The sequence below is a fragment of the Podarcis raffonei genome, chromosome 5, assembly GCF_027172205.1.
Source record: "Podarcis raffonei isolate rPodRaf1 chromosome 5, rPodRaf1.pri, whole genome shotgun sequence".
Taxonomy (NCBI): domain Eukaryota; kingdom Metazoa; phylum Chordata; class Lepidosauria; order Squamata; family Lacertidae; genus Podarcis; species Podarcis raffonei.
The window spans coordinates 1,280,440-1,299,479 of record NC_070606.1 but is presented as its reverse complement, the minus strand read 5'-3'; the positions used below and the strand labels follow the sequence as shown (position 1 = coordinate 1,299,479).

Genomic DNA, 19,040 nt, shown 5'->3' with positions numbered 1-19,040 from the left:
TTTGAATCCAAACCATCAGCAAACAGACTTCAAAGGGGCTACCACTCACTTTGAAGTTATCACCTAATGTCATAATGACATCAAGTAATTGACAGCTGGTGGCCCTAATGGCCTGTAAGGGTTGGTGGAGAAAGGAGACAGCTTGCATACTGGAAAAGTTTCCCGACCAGTCTATGTGGTTTTGTATGGAGAAAGGACTCTTAATGAAAGGTGTATTTAAACCCTGTTAGAATTGAAGCATTATAATCAAGAAAAGCAGATGTATCTCCGATCTAGTTTAATGACAAAGTACTCAAAATACCTATAATCAGTCCCAAACACATATCAATGAGTCTTCTGAGTGGAGATGTATAGGATTGCAGAGTTCCCTTTTCTTCTCTTACATATTCATCATCTAGCCTTCACTTTACTCTAGATTTGGAATATTTACCATTAAAAGCTATTTTTAACCATAGTGTATCTAATGAACCGTCTGGATTCACCTCTCCGTCTTGGTTTATACCGACCATTCCTCTTTCGATGGCACCCAGTTGCAAGAATAATAGTGCAACAGCAAATCACAGTCAAGGAAAAACAGAGTGCCACCGGAAGCAGCCAGCTCCCCCTTTCTACTTCCTCCCAAGCTGATTTCTGGTCTTCATTGTCTGATGTGTAATTCCTGCCACTGTATACCTTGGTTTCGTTCAAGTGTTTGCTGCTGTTCAGATGGGCTGGGCTGGGCATGTGTGATAATATCTTGATAGATGTAACAGCAGTGCTAGGAAGTACAGTTGCATTGTCAGACATGGCTGTTGAACCATTCTTTTCTGAGGTGTTTGCCACTTTAGTAAAATAGTCCTTCAGTGGTGCATCTGCAGGTCCTAAATATGTGCTGGATGGAGACCTGTGAACTGGGGCAGGTGCAGTACTTGTGTTGCTGCTGTTACTTACCAGCTCTTGGACCACTGTAGAAGATAAGGATTCAGGAAGGAGGTACCTTGAACTGGTTGTTGAATTCTGGCATTTTTCTAAATTGGCAACCCTTGCACTTCCATGCACTTCCCATTTATTAAGAGAGGACCTGGTATTCATATCTTTGAAAGAGAGTTTCTCAAACACAAGAAGATCCGGATCAACCCCTGTCAAAGCAGAATCCAAGCACAAGGCTTTAATGTCTGTGTCACCTAAATGCACCCGTGTTTCCTAACTATGGAAGCCTTCCTAGTTGCACATGATAACATGCCCATGAAGAGCATAGTGTATGAGTACTCTATTGGGCTCTGGCTTTACTGGGGGAGGGGTTGATTTTTAACATCTATACAAAGCCACTGGGAGCAGTCATTAGGGGATTTGGAGCTATGCAGGTGGAAATAGACCCACCCTGCCAAAGCTTGACATTCCTCCAAGGCACAGGAGCCTTGCCAGTAAATTTATCCTGCCTTACTAAAAAGCTTGACTGGTGGGTGTGGGAACTCATTGGGACAACTTCTGTGCAGTTCTGGACTCCTTAAACTTTGACTGCTGCTTCTAGCTGCCTATTCCTACTAATTCCTGCCACCCAGTCCATACTGTTAGTCTGCCTCAATAAAGATCTCTTCAAAGAGGGTGTTTTGAGCAGCAGCCAGGACACCTGCCAGCTGAACCTATCTATGTGCAGTCTGTCTCCTCTTTATATTTCACTAACCTGCAGAAATCAGGTGGGCAAAAGTGCCCATGAAGATACAAAGCTGTACTTTGTATACAAAGTATACAAAACAAAACGACTGAAGCATCTGCTAACCACCGTTCCACCTTCACAACATTGCTTCAATGCAATGCTTTGCAATATTACTGTGCTAGCTGAAGTTACTGAAGGTGAAGAAAAGTCACTGGACATATTTTCACACCCCTCTGCAAAGTGTCCCCAAAGTTCAGGTAGGATAGATTTGGTATGCTGCCAACCCCAACCTCACTCAAGAAATCCCATTAGAAGTTGTTACGAGGGAAGAAGCATCTCTCATCAAATCTATGTGAGAACGGGAATTGTCTCAATTTTTGCACTTAGCATTGTTATTCCATCCCTGGCAGGGAAATGGTTAAGAACTTCCCATCACTTTTCTACTCTAAATTTCCTTCTCCCAAATGTTTTTTTAAAATTAGTTCTTTAATGTGTTACACACATTTGCAAGTGGCATGCAACCCTTTCTTCTTTGTGTGTGCATAATGATGCCTTACCTGGTGTGATGTTGTACAACACAACATTGATCCAAGGCCTCAGTATGCAGCTCTCCAACGCTGGGCAATAAACATGCAGGCAGTTAAGACTCTGATTATTGGTTTCACCATAGAAAACTGCCAAGTTACAGGAAACTAAAAACAGCAACAGAAGGAATAAATTGATTTCAGAATAAAGTTAAGGATACATATCATGCCTGTACATCAGGGGTTGTCAACCTGGTCCGTACCGCCCACTAGTGGCCATTTCAGGATTCTAGATGGGCGGTAGGGGGTTCTACAGCATAAGCTGAATCCTCCTTCCATCGAGCACTGGGGGGCAGTAAGGAAATTTTACCATCCAGAAAGATGCTTTAGTGGGCAGTAGGTATAAAAAGGTTGACTATCCCTGCTATACATGAATACATCTCCTTTAGACTCGCCTGTGGGTGAAATAACCAGGCTTTTCTTCTGCCAGAGCTCACTGGGACTGTGTTCTGGCACCTCTCAGCTGGGCCCTGGAAGTGGAGGGAGAGACCTAACCAGACTCAGCAAAGCCCCACTGTACCTCCAGCTCATGAAGAGACCCTCCCCGGAGCTCAAAGGGGATAGCCTCTACAGGCTCTGAAGAGGTGCAGGCAAGCCAGGGGCACAGTGGGGTTTTGCTGAGGCTCTACAACCTCCCAGGTAACAACTGACATGTAGGAAAGCTGTGCCTCAGCCGAGCAAGCCCCCATGCAACTCTGGCGCACGGAAGCCGGAGAGATGTGGGGCAGGGGCTTGTTAAGTTGCTCTGCTGAGGGGCAAGCAGCCATGGGCCTCTTAGCAGAGCAGTTTAAAGAAGTCGCCCACCTGTTGCTCAGCCGCCTTTGCACTGGTGGGCAGGCTGGCTGCCTTGTTCTCCCAGGAGGAAGAGAACACACACGCACCACGAAGGTGGCTGAGGCAGGACAAACCGAGTCTCACAGAGGCTGCCTCTGGCTCAAGAGAAGACGCCTCCCCCCAGCCCAAAGATACCCTCTTTGGGCTCTGGGGTCAATCTTCTGAGGGAGGTGTGTTCCAGCACCTTTTGGTGTAGAAAAAAAGCACTGGACATAGCCAGTCTAAGTCCAGCACACCAGCTACTCCTATCACACAGGCTGAGTCTTGAAGCAGAATCTATAGCTGACCATTTCTATTTCAAAAAATCTGTGACCTGACGGAGTTGAAAATAAATAAATTGGGCTATTTTTCTAGTTAATTGGCAGCCCTATGTAGATGTATTTGTTCTTCTCTGACCCAGAAGCATCAGTACATCCATAGCCAAATCTAAAATGTCCAAGTACGCAAGGCAGAATTTGGTATGCTGGCAGAGTTACTTATCAGGATATCTAAACATCTTTAAATGTGAGTTTTGTTGTGCGAGTTCAGTACTTGGGTAATGGATGAGCTCACTCCATTAGATCTGATTTCAATCAGCTCCTTTATCTTCCCAGCTCACATCTTGCTCCAGCTGTGTGACGTAGTACTGCTCTCTGTTAGAAAGCTCAGTTCCGAAACCTAACAATCCACGGCTGGAGAAAGGCAAGGGTGAGCTTGGAAGACGGTTACAAATTGTAGCTGCATTGCTAAGTTGGGTAATGACAGACAGCTGTCTCAATCTTTTATAAAGGGGGTACACCAAAAGGAAAAAAGCAACCGGCAAAGCCAGCTAGGTGCAATGAGGATAATTTTATGAGTATTTCACAATGCATTTCAAATGCCATTTATCAGGCAAAATTGTTCAACAGTTAAATAGACACAACACTGCATCATCTTCCAGCACTCCAGTTCTTGAGCAGCAGTGAGGGGTGGAGCTGTGCACTGGGAAATGTGATTTACATTATGATTACACCTCCTTGCTTTGTCTGTTGCATGCCTCAACCTATTGAAAATTCAGTTTCGATTAGAAATGTAAGCATGTCTCAGGAGGAATGATGTGGCCATGAACTTTCAGGGTGGAAGTAAATTAACCCAAACACAGGATTGCCAGAGAAAAGGGCAGGTTTGTGTCTAGTCCCCTTCCCATAACTTGAAGTAATAAAATACAGGAAAAGTGATATTGTAGCATAGCTATCCGCTGATTCTCCTTGTTGGTTATCACAGAAAATGTGGGATATGTCAGCTCCTGTTGTAAATGTTTATAAATTCTAATCATTTGTAATCAATAGTGCTAGTTATTAACAAAATTTTCACAGTTAATTATCCAAACAAGAATCTTTAGGGTTCCAGCGTCATATAACTACAATGTTTGAATCTAATTAGTGCATGAATCTAATTAGTGCATGATAATAAGTCTGGCCCAACCCATAGCCGCGGACATGCCTTGGACCTGGTGTTTACCTCTATGGATGTTGGTGATCTGACACTAAGTAAAAGCGAAACGAAAGAAGTGCCATGGTCAGACCACTTCCTGGTGCAACTTGACTTCTCCGCGACCCTTCCCCTCTGCAGGGAGGTGGGACCGATTCGGATGGTCCGCCCCCCTCCACTTAATGGATCCAAATGGTTTCCAGAGAGTGGTAGGGGATGCTTTATCCCATGTTGATGGCCTTTCAGCTGATTCCCTGGTGGCCCGCTGGAATGTGGAGTTAACCAGGGCTATTGACTGTTTGGCTCCGAAGCGCCCTCTCCGATTGCATGGAGCCTGGACAGCCCCGTGGTTTTCCACAGATCTGAGGGCAATGAAACAATTGTTGAGACGGCTAGAGCGCCGGTGGTGGATGACCCATTCTGAAGCTGACCGGACACGGGTTAGAGCTCAATGTCAAGCCTACCAAGTGGCGGTAGCGACGGCGAAGAAGACTTTCTTCACCGCCTCTATTGCATCTGCAGAAAACAGCAGCAGGAGACTCTTTCAGGTGGTTCGCAATTTAGCGGAACCACCTGCTACATCGGGGCCCAGTATGGGCCACATGATCTCCTGCAATGATTTTGCAAAGTTTTTTGCAGATAAAGTCGCTCAGTTTCGAGAAGAGGTAGACTCCACCGTGGGAGCAGGGCCGGGCTGGGAGAGTGCTAGAGTCCTGTCTAGTCAAGTTGTGTGGGATCAATTCCAATCTGTTACCCCCAAGGATATACTAAACGGCCTCGGTCCAGTATATCTGAAGGAGCATCTCCACCCCCATCGTTCTACCCGGACACTGAGGTCCAGCACCGAGGGCCTTCTGGCAGTTCCCTTGCTGTGAGAAGCCAAGTTACAGGGAACCAGGCAGAGGGCCTTCTCGGTAGTGGCACCCTCCCTGTGGAACGCCCTCCCACCAGATGTCAAAGAGAACAATAACTACCAGACTTTTAGAAGACATCTGAAGGCAGCCCTGTTTAGGGAAGCTTTTAATGTTTGATGTATCACAATATTTTAATATTCTTTTGGAAGCCGCCCAGAGTGGCTGGGGAAGCCCAGCCAGATGGGCGGGGTATAAATAATAAATTATTATTATTATTATTATTATTAAAGGGGTTAAGCTATAGAGTAAGCTATGTTACCATGTTGGCATATGTCACCACTTCCCACCTTGGGTCAACAATGATTTGAATGTGCTATAAACATGCAATACCAGATGGCGCCAGAGAGCAGAAAATTTTTATACACTTTTTCCATAGGGTTTAATTTTTTTTTCTTATACCACTCTACTTTCTGACTTGTTTATAGTGTCCCCCCTCCCCGTGTGTAGATCCACCCCCGGTCTTCGTTATCTTTTTCACTCTCCATGTGGACTTCAGTATGTAAGGAGCTCTGTGTTGGTTGCTCCAGCACATGGCTTTAACCAGCCTTTTTCGTTTCAGACCAGAATAGAGTCTGCAACTAGCATTTTTTCCCTATACCAATAGTTTATAAACTTTTTCCTTTTGTAGCTAACCAGTGTTTTGACTGCCTATGCATCTTTTCTGATTGCTGTATGGAGAAGTACATGACTCTGACCTCTGAAGAGTTTATGCTATGGAAATGGGATAGCTTGGAAAGCCCATATAAAAAGGGATATTTTGGGACACACTGATAATAATAATTATTATTGATGATGATGATAATTTATTTATTATTTATACCCCATCCTTCTGGCTGGGTTTCTCCAACCACTCTGGGTGGCTCCCAATGAAATATTAAAAACACAACACAGCATTAAACATTAAAAATGTCCCTAAACAGGGCTGCCTTCAGATGTCTTTTAAAAGTAGGATAGTTCCTTGACATCTGATGGGAGGGCGTTCCACAGGACAGGCGCCACTTCTGAGAAGGCCCTCTGCCTGGTTCCCTGTAACTTGGCTTCTCACAGGGAGGGAACCGCCAGAAGGCCCTCGCAGCTGGACCTCCATGTCCGGGAAGAATGATGGGGGTGGAGACACTCCTTCAGGAATACTGGGCCAAGGCCATTTAGGGCTTTAAAGGTCAGCACCAACACTTTGAATTGTGCTCGGAAATGTACTGGGAGTCAATGTAGGTCTTTCAGGATCAGTGTTATATGGTATTGGCAGCCATTCCCAGTCGCCATCTAACTGCCACATTCTGGATTAGTTGCAGTTTCTGGGTCACCTTCAAAGGTAGCCCCACATAGAGCGCATTGCAGTGGTCCAAGCGGAAGATAACTAGAGCATGCACCACTCTGGCGAGACAGTCTGCGGGCAGATAGGGTCTCAGCCTGCATACCAGATGGAGCTGATAATCAGCTGCCCTGGACGCAGAATTGACCTGCGCCTCCATGGACAGCTGTGAGTCCAGAATGACTCCTAGGCTGAGCACCTGGTTCTTCAGGGGCACAGTTACCCCATTCAGGACCAGGGAGTCCTCCGCACCTGCCCGCCTCCTGTCCCCCCAAAACAGTACTTCTGTCTTGTCAGGATTCAACCTCAATCTGTTAGCCGCCATCTATCCTCCAACCACCTCCACTCACACAGGTCCTTCACCCCCTTCACTGGTTCTGATTTGAAAGAGAGGTAGAGCTGGGTATCATCCGCATATTGATGAACACCCAACCCAAACCCACTGCTGATCTCTCCCAGTGGCTGCATGTTAAAAAAGCATGGGGGGGGGGAGGTCAGAACCCTGAGGCACCCAACAGGTGAAAGCCCAGGGGCCTGAACACTCATCCCCCCACCACTTGGAACCACTGTATAACAGTGCCCCCAGCTCCCAGCCCCTCTAGACAGTCCAGAAGGATGTAGTGGTCGATGGCATCAAAGGCCGCTGAGAGGTCCAGCAGAACTAGGAAACTGAAGGGCACATTTTACAGCCTATATTTTCATGCTTTGCTTTGTTGCATGTTTTGTGCTGGTAAATCTCTACTGTGTTTGCCTTGGGTCTTGACAGAATCTTCTTATATTTGTATTATTTATTGCCATTAGCACTATAATGTTTGCATTAAGGATCAATTCAGAAATGTAACTAGAAATTTGAAAACAACAACTGAAGGCCAAGTTATGGTTCATAGCTCCAGTGAAAGAACAAAGAATGGCACTAGATTAGATGTATTCTTCTTTACTTTCAAATGAAATGTATTAATTCCAAGTTTTAGATCCATTATTTATAGGAAGAGGATGATAATTTGACAGCTCACAGACAACAGGGTGAATTTTGGCCCTAATATTTTAGTATTTCTTCAATATGAAAGGTGGCAACATGGGTCAGTGGGCATCTTGCAAGGAGAACAATACACTTGGCACGCAGAGACTCTTTGTAACCTTCTATGGATCTCCTATCACTTAGAGCCAGGCTCTCATGACAAGAAGGCCGTAAGTGCTGCACTTCCCATTTCTTTTTAGTAGGAAATAGCAACCACTCCCGTTCATGGATCATTGCCTTGCTGTGGCGAAGGGGCTTGAATAACTCAGAGAAGCTATGAGCTATGCTGTGCAGGGCCACCCAAGATGGACAGGTCATAGTGGAGAGTTTTGACCAAACATGATCCACCTGGAGCAGGAACTGGCAAGCCACTCCAGTATCCCTGCCAAGAAAACTCCATGGACAAAGACAACAGGCATATAAAAGTTATGACGCTGGAAGATGAGCCCCTCAGGTTGGAAGGCGTCCAACATGCTACTGAGGAAGAGCAGAGGACAAGTACAAGTAGATTCAGAGCTGATGAAGCGGCTGGGCCAAAGCCGAAAGGTCGCTCAGTTGCGGATATGCCTGGAAGCAAAAGGAAAGTCCAATGCTGTAAAGCAAAATACTGCATAGGAACCTGGAATGTAAGAACCATGAATCCTGGTAAGCTGGATATGGTGAAAAATGAGATGGCAAGAATATTGACATCCTGGGCATCAGTGAACTAAAATGGGCGGGAATGGGCGAATTCAGTTCGGAAGACCATCATATCTACTACTGTGGGCAAAAATCCCGCAAAATAAATGGAGTGGCCCTCAAAGTCAACAAAAGAGTGGTGAAAGCTGTACTGGGATGCAATCTCAAAAATGATAGAATGATCTCGATACGAATCCAAGGCAGACCATTTAACATCACAGTAATCCAAGTTTATGCACCACCTACTGGTGCTGAAGAAACTGAAATTGACCAGTTCTATGAAGACTTAAAACATCTTATAGAAATGACACCAAAGAAGGATGTTCTTCTCATTATAGGGGATTGGAATGCTAAAGTAGAGAGTCAAGAGATAAAAGGAACAACTGGCAAGTTTGGCCTTGGAGTTCAAAACGAAGCAGGGCAAAGGCTAATAGAGTTCTGCCAAGAGAACAAGCTAGTCATCACAAACACTCTTTTCCAACAACACAAGAGACGAATCTACATATGGACATCACCAGATGGGCAGCATCGAAATCAGATTGATTATATTCTCTGCAGCCAAAGATGGAGAAGCAAAAACAAGACCTGGAGCTGACTGTGGCTCAGATCATCAGATCATCAGCTTCTTATAGCAAAATAGAAGCTTAAACTGAAGAAAGTAGGAAAAACCACTAGGCCGGTAAGATACAATCTAAATCAAATCCCTTATGAATACACAGTGGAAGTGAGGAACAGGTTTAAGGATTTAGATTTGCTGGACAGAGTGCCTGAAGAACTATGGATGGAGGGTCACAACATTATACAGGAGGCAGCAACGAAAACCATCCCAATGAAAAGGAAATGCAAGAAAGCAAAGTGGCTGTCCAACGATGCCTTACAAATAGCGGGGGAGAGAAGGCAAGCAAAATGCGAGGGAGATAGTGAAAGATACAGGAAATTGAATGCAGATTTCCAAAAAATAGCAAGGAGACACAATAAGGCCTTCTTAAACGAGCAATGCAAAGAAATAGAGGAAAACAACAGAATGGGAAGAACCAGAGAAGAACCATATGTTCAAGAAAATTGAAGATATGAAAGGAAAATTTCGTACAAAGATTACCATAATAAAGGACAAAAGTGGTAAGGACCTAACAGAAGCAGAAGACATCAAGAAGAGGTGGCAAGAATACACAGAGGAATTATACCAGAAAGATATGGATGGCTCATACACCCCAGGTAGTGTGGTTAGAATCATAGAATCATAGAGTTGGAAGAGACCACAAGGGCCATCGAGTCCAACCCCCTGCCAAGCAGGAAACACCATCAGAGCACTCCTGACATATGGTTGTCAAGCCTCTGCTTAAAGACCTCCAAAGGAGGAGACTCCACCACACTCCTTGGCAGCAAATTCCACTATCAAACAGCTCTTACTGTCAGGAAGTTCTTCCTAATGTTTAGGTGGAATCTTCTTTCTTGTAGTTTGGATCCATTGCTCCGTGTCCGCTTCTCTGGAGCAGCAGAAAACAACCTTTCTCCCTCCTCTATGTGACATCCTTTTATATATTTGAACATGGCTATCATATCACCCCTTAACCTCCTCTTCTCCAGGCTAAACATGCCCAGCTCCCTTAGCCGTTCCTCATAAGGCATCGTTTCCAGGCCTTTGACCATTTTGGTTGCCCTCCTCTGGACACGTTCCAGTTTGTCAGTGTCCTTCTTGAACTGTGGTGCCCAGAACTGGACACAGTACTCCAGGTGAGGTCTGACCAGAGCAGAATACAGTGGCACTATTACAAGGTTGCTGACTTTGAGCCAGACATCCTGGAGAGTGAAGTCAAATGAGCCTTAGAAAGCACTGCTAATAACAAGGCCAGTGGAAGTGATGGTATTCCAGTTGAACTATTTAAATTTTCAAAAGATGATGCTGTTAAGGTGCTACACTAAATATGCCAGCAAGTTTGGAAAACTCAGCAGTGGCCAGAGGATTGGAGAAGATCAGTCTACATCCCAATGCCAAAGAAAGGCAGTGCCAAAGAATGCTCCAACTACTGCACAATTGCACTCATTTCACACGCCAGCAAGTTTATGCTTAAAATTCTACAAGGCAGGCTTAAGCAGTATGTGGACTGAGAACTTCCAGAAGTGCAAGCTGGATTTCGAAGGGGCAGAGGAACCAGAGACCAAATTGCAAACATGCAGTGGATTATGGAGAAAGCTAGAGAGTTCCAGAAAGACATCTACTTCTGCTTCATTGATTATGCAAAAGCCTTTGACTGTGTCAACCACAGCAAACGATGGCAAGTTCTTAAAGAAATGGGAGTGCCTGATCACCTCATCTGTCTCCTGAGAAATCTCTATGTGGGACAAGAAGCTACAGTTAGAAGTGGATACGGAACAACCGATTGGTTCAAAATTGGGAAAGGAGTACGACAAGGCTGTATATTGTCTCCCTGCTTATTTAACTTATATGCAGAATTCATCATGCGAAAGGCTGGGCTGGATGAATCCCAAACCGGAATTAAGATTGCCGGAAGAAATATCAACCACCTCAGATATGCAAATGACACAAGCTTGATGGCAGAAAGTGAGGAGGAATTAAAGAACCTTTTAATGAGGGTGAAAGAGGAGAGCGCAAAATATGGTCTGAAGCTTCACATCAAAAAAATGAAGATCATGGCCACTGGTCCCATCACCTCCTGGCAAATAGAAGGGGAGGAAATGGAGGCAGTGAGAGATTTTACTTTCTTGGGCTCCATGATCACTGCAGATAGTGACAGCAGTCACAAAATTAAAAGACGCCTGCTTCTTGGAAGAAAAGCAATGACAAACCTAGACAGCATCTTGAAAAGCAGAGACATCACCTTGCCAACAAAGTTAAAGCTATGGTTTTCCCAGTAGTGATGTATGGAAGTGAGAGCTGGACCATAAAGAAGGCTGATCGCCGAAGAATTGATGCTTTTGAATTATGGTGCTGGAGGAGACTCTTGAGAGTCCCATGGACTGCAAGAAGATCAAACCTATCCATTCTGAAGGAAATCAGCTCTGAGTGTTCACTGGAAGGACAGATCCTGAAGCTGAGGCTCCAATACTTTGGCCACCTCATGAGAAGACTCCCTGGAAAAGACCGTGATGCTGGGAAAGATGGAGGGCACAAGGAGAAGGGGACGACGGAGGATGAGATGGTTGGACAGTGTTCTCGAAGCTACAAACATGAATTTGACCCAACTGCGGGAGGCAGTGGAAGACAGGAGTGCCTGGCGTGCTCTGGTTCAGGGGGCCACGAAGAGTCGGACACGACTAAACGACTAAACAACAACAAGCAACCACTCATTTATGTCAGAGAAAGCAAAGGGGAAACCCAAGGACACAATTCAAGTGGGCCTCTATTAAGCTCCTATTTACATCTTTCCTCTGCGTAGCCTCATTCTGCATTCTGTTTCTTTGTCACTGTTGTCTTGAGGGTGACAGAATGCTTTTATACTTGCATGTATGCATGCATAGAGATGCGGGTGGCGCTGTGGTCTAAACCACAGAGCCTGGGGCTCGCCAATCAGAAGGTCCGTGTTTTGAATCCCCACGACGGGGTGAGCTCCCATTGCTCAGTCCCTGCTCCTGCCAACATAGCAGTTCAAAAGCACATCAAAGTGCAAGTAGATAAATCGGTACTCCTCCGGCGGGAAAGTAAACGGCATTTCCGCTGTTCTGGTTCGCCAAAAGCAGCTTAGTCATGCTGGCCACATGACCCAGAAGCTGTACACTGGTTCCCTCAGCTAGGAAAGAAAGATGAGCACCACAACCTAAGAGTCGTTTGCGACTGGACCCTTTACCTTTGCCTTTATGCATGCATAGTTACAAATCATACACCTTCATGAGCTGAACAGTTAATGTTTTGTTTTTAACATGGACTGCTTTGATCTTTTACAGAGGAAGAAAATGAATTCTTACCATTCTTTAGGAGGCAGCAGGTCCGGCTGCATTGTTGGGCTGTAGCTTCTGTGTAGACTTTGAGAATGTAGGCCCCTCTTCTCTGTGAACGCTCCAGATCAACTGCAAGGCCCGGGAACCGTCGAATCCAACAATTCTTATAATAAGTGGTGGGTGTGCAAATGCAGTCTGATCTCCATGCCCAGCCCAAAAGCAGAAAGACTTCCGACACAGCAGCCGTCAGCAGAAACATCTCAGTAAAAGGTTTTTCTCCAAAGTAGAAACATTGTCCACCAGAGAACCTATTGTGATGTGTCAATGCTGCTGGGCTAAACAATCTTCTCACAGATTATGGTCATGGTCTTCCAGAGTAAATCTATGCTGTCATGACAAAGCCATTTTGAAGCATATAGAGTGGGTTTTTTCATCATCTCTGGGCTGCAGTTTGTGGAGCAATGAAAGACACTCTGAAGCTGGCCAGATTTATCTCTTCCCACCGTTCACACTGTGGTTGAGCTCTTAAAACTGTGCCCCATGATCTTGATTTGGTTGTGCTTAGTGTGTTTAGGCCTGGTAGAACAATGGGTAGTGTAATAAAAATTTCAGTCTTTGTTACTGCTGTGCTAGAAAAGAATGTTACTTTTCTCTCTTAAAATGAACTGATCACTGCATTTGTATTTACTTTGAACCTCCATAACAAGAAGCTAGTAATTTATTAACCAAACCCTACTGCTCGACATTACTCTGGCCGCACTTAGCTGTGTTAACTTGGGACTGTAACCCCTAGCACTTATCAAATGTTAAGTCCCATCAAACACAATGGCATTTACTTCCAAGTAAATATGCACAGGATCAGGCTGCACTTTTCACTAAATCCTATGGGATTTCAGTGTGTGCCTAACGTGTGTTGGCATAGGAATACAGGATTGCAACCTCAGGATATATATATTTTTAAGTGATAAATAAATGTCCCTTTAATTCCATTAGTCATTTTTCAAATATCCAATAGTTTGTGGGATGTAATCCATTGGTGCAGTCAAATGCAACATTCCTTATTTCCCTAGAGTGGGCACAGGCAGGGGGGCATCCAGTCAGGGTAACGTCCTCTTCCACTGGTCTGGAGTGTCCTCCCCCTGCATGTGACCTGGGAGATGGACGTGGCTCTGGCTGACTCCACAAAAGAGCCGAGTCATGCAGCCATTTTCTCAGTTTTGTTCCAGTGTTGTCTTGTTCTCTCTTTTGCTGCCATGCTGCTCTCCTGCAGCCATTTTGTTATCTTAATGTAACTTTTATTGTCTGCTGGCTCTCAGCCAGCACCACATGAGCTCAGTCTCCCTAGGACAGGCATGGCCAAACCTGGTCCTCCAGCTGTTTTGGGACTACAACTCCCATCATCCCTAGCTAACATGATGGGAGTTGTAGTCCCAAAACAGCTGGAGGGCCAAGTTTGGCCATGCCTGCCCTAGGAGATAAACTCAGTTTCTATGTGTAACCAGTAAGTAAAGCCTGTCTTTCAGAGATCATATTGTGAACTGAAATGTGAGTGATTCTTTTGTTACTTTAGGCACCAGGAAAAAATCTTAACTAAGAGATTCAAATGAATCTGCAAACAAGCTTCAAGCTATATTGAGGGGAATCTGCTCTGCTACATCACTCACTAGCTTGAGTGAAGGAAGGATAATACTTTTTCAATATATCCTTTCCTACTACCCTTAACATTCCCACATAGTTAAGATGGAAGAGAAAGAGAATGTAGATGACATTATTACAACTATTATTTTTGTTTACTACTGCTGCTAATACTACAACAAAATAAAATAAGAGGGGACTCACAACAAAAGGTTGCAGTACAGTGGTACCTCGGTGTATGAACTTAATCCGTTCTGGAAGTTCGTTCTTAAACCGAAACCACTCTTAAACCGAGGCGTGCTTTCCCTAATGAGGCCTCCTGCCACTGGTGCCCTTCCACTAGTAAAGGTAAAGGTACCCCTGCCTATACGGGCCAGTCTTGCCAGACTCTAGGGTTGTGCGCTCATCTCACTCTATAGGCCGGGAGCCAGCGCTGTCCGCAGACACTTCCGGGTCACGTGGCCAGCGTGACAAGCTGCATCTGGCGAGCCAGCGCAGCACACGGAACGCTGTTTACCTTCCCGCTGGTAAGCGGTCCCTATTTATCTACTTGCACCCAGGGGTGCTTTCGAACTGCTAGGTTGGCAGGCGCTGGGACCGAACGACGGGAGCGCACCCCGCCGCGGGGATTCGAACCGCCGACCATGCGATCGGCAAGTCCTAGGCGCTGAGGTTTTACCCACAGCGCCACCCGCATCCCTTCGCCACCCGCATCCCTTGCCCTTCCACTAGACCGAGGTAAAGTTCGCAATCCGGAACACCACCTCCAGTTTTGCAGAGTTCGTAAACCGAATAGTTCGTAAACAGGGCTGTTCTTAAACCGAGGTATCACAGTATAACCCTAGCTCCTAAAAGTTGTTCTCCTGTGCAGGATGCTAACCAACTTGGAACAAGTAACATGCAGCATGTTCAGAGCTCACAGAGCAGAGGAGGTTCCAGGAAGGGGAAAGGGAATCTTTTTTCTTTTCTTCCCCCCTCTCCTGAAACTTTTCCCCATTTTATTTTATGGCACTAAAGAGCTTAGATTTGGCGTCAGGATAGTCATGAAAAGAGGGCAGGCCTCCTGCGCCTTTCATAGGTGTATACAAGAGGGAATTTCAGAAGCTGCCTCCTGCAGGCCAAGCTACCCCTAGAGCTTCTCAGTTTAGCTTGTTAGAGGACAAAGGAAGCTGCACTCTGCACTTGAGATAACTCTTTCCTTAGCTGACTGCCCTTTCCTTACCATTCTCATAGCTATTGTGAAACTCTTAGAAGGCAGATGGTACTCCCTTTTTGCTAATGCTAAGCTTGCTATTCAAAGATCCTTTGGCTAACATTCAGGATGGGGATGGCACAGGTCCTTCCAGGTCCCCCTAGCTAAACAGAACAACACAAGTTTTTTTCCTTTTAAAAACTATTTGGGATACAGCACCTGGTTACTGCAGATGTTATACAGATAATTAAAAATAACTTGCGTGATCTAAAACAAAAACTGAACATGTGAAGAGTTGGTAGTATGATGAGAATTAAAGTTTGATATAAATAATGTTGCATTGTTTCCAGGTTCAGTGCACTTCCTTGTGGTGGATACCTCTCTTCTGGTTTGGCAACAAAAACGAAGCATTTCAGTTACAGCCCCACACTCCTTATGCATTGTAATTTGTGTGCATAACCTTGCGTGGAAAGAAACTACATTTCCTGCCATAAACATAGCAGCTGTTCCATGTTTAGCCTGCCATCCATGCTTTCTCCATGGGACTCCATTCTGTTCCCCCTCCCGCCCAGTTTTCTATTCCCAAGAAACAGTCAGGTCTCATTCTGCAGCCACTGAACACACCCAAACCTCAATGAGATGTTTGGGGAGTGTAGCCCCCACAGCCCCAAGCAGTCCTTAGATTCTGATATCTGTAGAAATTTTGAGCAGTGACTTAAAAGGTAAAATGGTACAAGTAAGTCTCGCTTCTAAAAAGGAAAAAAAAATGTTTGCTTGTAATACCAAAATGATTTTTATAAATATATCTATAGTCTCCCTATTTTTAGTAACAATTGCTTCTGCTGCAATTAATTTGTTAGGTAAAATTCCAAATCAGAATAATTATTATCTGGTAGGTAATTATGGGTAGTTATCCATAGTGGCTGATCCCAGCATTCAGTTTTGATTTTCACTTTTAATTATTATAGGATTGCATGCATTTTAATTTACACTACATTGTTGTAGCTGTTGTTGCTGGGATCCCTCTGTCTTGAGAGACAATGGAGTGAGCCTCCGAGGGTGAAATCAAACCACTGCATTTGCAGCACTGAAATGGCCTCTCCAGGCACAAGGCTGAGCAGTGCACATGGAGATCCTGGTCTGCCCAGCCTGGCTGATGGGGTCCAAAGGAAAGCAGAGCGATACATTTAGCACCAGTTTGGCTACAGGAGATGCCAGAAGGAGGTGTACAAGGTGCCATCCAGCTGTTGCCTTAGAGACTCCATACCCCTTTGTGCACGGTTTACTCCTTAGTATTTTCTTCTCCTGAAGATATCCCGCAAGGCAGCAGAGGTTTAGGATGAAAGTTTCCCTTCTAGATGGGCTACCTTCCCATCTGCCCTTATTCTTGGAAGTCAGTCCCACTGAACAAGGGACTTCCAGATATGTAACAGAACTGGTTATTGCAGAATAAATTATTACATGGCACAACAAGCAACAAAGAACCTTATTTTGTTGTTGTTCTAGTTAGCTGATTTCTGATTTTTAAAAATTTATGTGGCATATCTTTTAAATTGTTTTTTAATGTATATACTCTTGTAAACCATTGTGTTATTTTTGTGACTAGCAGTGCATATTCTAAATAAATGTCTACTCAGAAGTAAGTCCCATTAAGTTCAGTGTGGCTGTGGGAACATCCATACTGGAGCAAACTAAGGCCCGGGAGTTGGATCCAGCCCAATCACCTTCTACATCCTGTGGTCCGGGAATTGGTGTGTATTTACATGAGTAGAATGTGCCCTTTTATTTAAAATGCGTCTCTGGGTTATTTGTGGGACATAGAAATTCGTTCATCCCCCCCCCCAAAAAAATATAGTTCGGCCCCCCCACAAAGTCTGAGGGACAGTGGACCAGCCCCCTGCTGAAAAAGTTTGCTGACCCCTGTCCCAGACTTTCCCCCTTTTAAATGCAGGTTTGTTTGTTTTTTATCCTGGCTCTTTCAGACTTTCTGAGGATTAGAAAAACCTCACTTGAAAGGGGAAATTGTAAGGTTTGTGATAGTGAACATGTAGCATGGACAGTAATGGAGAGAGAGGATTCTGTGAAACTACATTTTGCTCCAGTGTAGACAACCACCAGTCAATCATCATATATCCCAGCTGCAGCCTCTTTCTATGGATCATGCTTATCTCATTACCTCTTCTAAGATTTGATACCAGATTTCTCTCATAATTCTCCCTGTTCCTCTCCAGACCTTGAATTCTCAATCAGCTTAAGTAGACGCTCTGATACAAATCTTCCGTGTGAGGAATATTTTGCCTGAAATTTGATATTTTATATCCTAGTATCCTAGACAGAAGAATTAAAAACACAAATATGGCTATAGCAAAACTTACCAGAAGCAAGCACTGTATCGTTTTCTTACCTGCACTATGTAGAAGTGACTGTAACTCCAAGAGGAAAAAGCAGGAGGATAAAATTTGTTGGCAGGCAGGATAGCTAGGATTATGCTGTGTGCAAAAAGGACTATTTCTAAATCCATGCATAACTCTCCATTGACAGATATGAAACTTGCTTTAATGCTAGCTATGGATTTATTTTTTAAATGCCTGCTCGAAAGCAGCAAGTCTATTTTAAATTGCTAGCAAGCTCTCTGGTGAATAGCCTTGCACACTCTCCCTACCTGCCTGAGCAGACAATAGCAGAATGACTCTCCTTTGAGAGCCAGTGCCTGGCTGTTAACCCCTTTCCTGCCAAAGACAACAGAAACCATGTCAACCTGATACTGGCCAATTAAGGCCATATATTGACCCAATGTATTGGTTCTTTGTTCCTGAGGTCTGGCAGACAGAGAACCCTTTACCTTGTTTCAGTCTGGCTTCAGGCCAAACCAGAACCGACAGGGCCATAGCGGGGGTGAGGGGTGAGCAAGAAGGGGCTCAACTTTTTCCTTCGGGAATATTTTCCCTGATGAAAATCACATATAAAGCTACTGTTTCCCTCAGCAGGTAAAGTATGTATATGCACAGGCTTTTGTTTCCATAATCAATAAGAGAATTCACAATCCTGATCTGAATTCTCTCTGCCCCCTGCATGCATTAGAAAAACAGAGATGCAGCCACGCATCTCCACATCTGCGTGGGACTTCAGGCTTCAAGTACCAAGGATGCAGTGGCAATGCTGATATTCACAGACCTGTTCATACAGAAACTGGGCCCCTCAGTTTAAAGGGATTTACTTCCAACTAAATGTCCATCTCTAGTTGTGTGGGTTGGGCTTCAGAATTCAGAAGAATTCTGCTGTTACACCCAGATTTTGCTTGTGTGCTTCTGGTTGGGCCCTGTGAGAAGATGGGCACAGGGTCTGATTCAGCAGTGCTCTTCTTAGGCATCATTTTTTATTATGTATACACATAATTTAATTGTGTAGATTTGTCTTTAAAAGTTTTGCTGATTTATCTGTGTTTCATTGATAATTTTATTATGTACACCACTTAGAGAATATTTTGATTAAGAGATTTATACAGTTTTCTATATAAAATAAATGATCTAATTTTTGTATACAGTGGTACCTTGGGTTACATACGCTTCAGGTTACAGACGCTTCAGGTTACAGACTCCGCTAACCCAGAAATAGTACCTCGGGTTAAGAACTTTGCTTCAGGATGAGAACAGAAATCGCGCTGCAGCGCAGCAGGAGGCCCCATTAGCTAAAGTGGTGCTTCAGGTTAAGAACAGTTTCAGGTTAAGAACGAACCTCCGGAACGAATTAAGTTCTTAACCTGAGGTACCACTGCATTATGTTTTTCTAGACAAAGGGAAGTTTGTGACACAGGGCATAATTAGGTTAAGAAACTAGTCACCACAAGCTACACTGAACCTCCATGTCCCATGGCAGTCTATGCCTGAACAG

At 44.5% G+C, this 19,040-nt stretch overlaps 1 protein-coding gene across 1 annotated transcript; it reads right to left on the bottom strand.

The window, feature by feature from the left end:
• Positions 1-262: 262 nt before the first annotated feature.
• On the bottom strand, positions 263-18,452 carry MANSC4 (MANSC domain containing 4). Its single transcript, XM_053387519.1, has 4 exons — positions 17,554-18,452; positions 12,350-12,898; positions 2,194-2,328; positions 263-1,118 (listed from the first exon to the last, which is right to left on the bottom strand). Exons 2-4 carry the CDS (start codon positions 12,579-12,581, stop codon positions 433-435), a joined length of 1,053 nt encoding a protein of 350 aa, XP_053243494.1. The 5' UTR covers positions 12,582-12,898; positions 17,554-18,452; the 3' UTR covers positions 263-432.
• Between the last annotated feature and the right edge of the window lie 588 nt (positions 18,453-19,040).

What these genes read in the sequence shown, in the direction of transcription:
- MANSC4 (XM_053387519.1), bottom strand. Translation starts at nt 12,581, where the DNA reads ATGTTTCTGCTGACGGCTGCTGTGTCGGAAGTCTTTCTGCTTTTGGGC. An exon ending in CTGCTGCCTCCTAAAGAATG is followed by an intron (nt 2,329 to 12,349) that starts GTAAGAATTCAT and finishes TGCTGTTTTTAG; the next exon opens with TTTCCTGTAACTTGGCAGTT. An exon ending in GTTGTACAACATCACACCAG is followed by an intron (nt 1,119 to 2,193) that starts GTAAGGCATCAT and finishes CTGCTTTGACAG; the next exon opens with GGGTTGATCCGGATCTTCTT.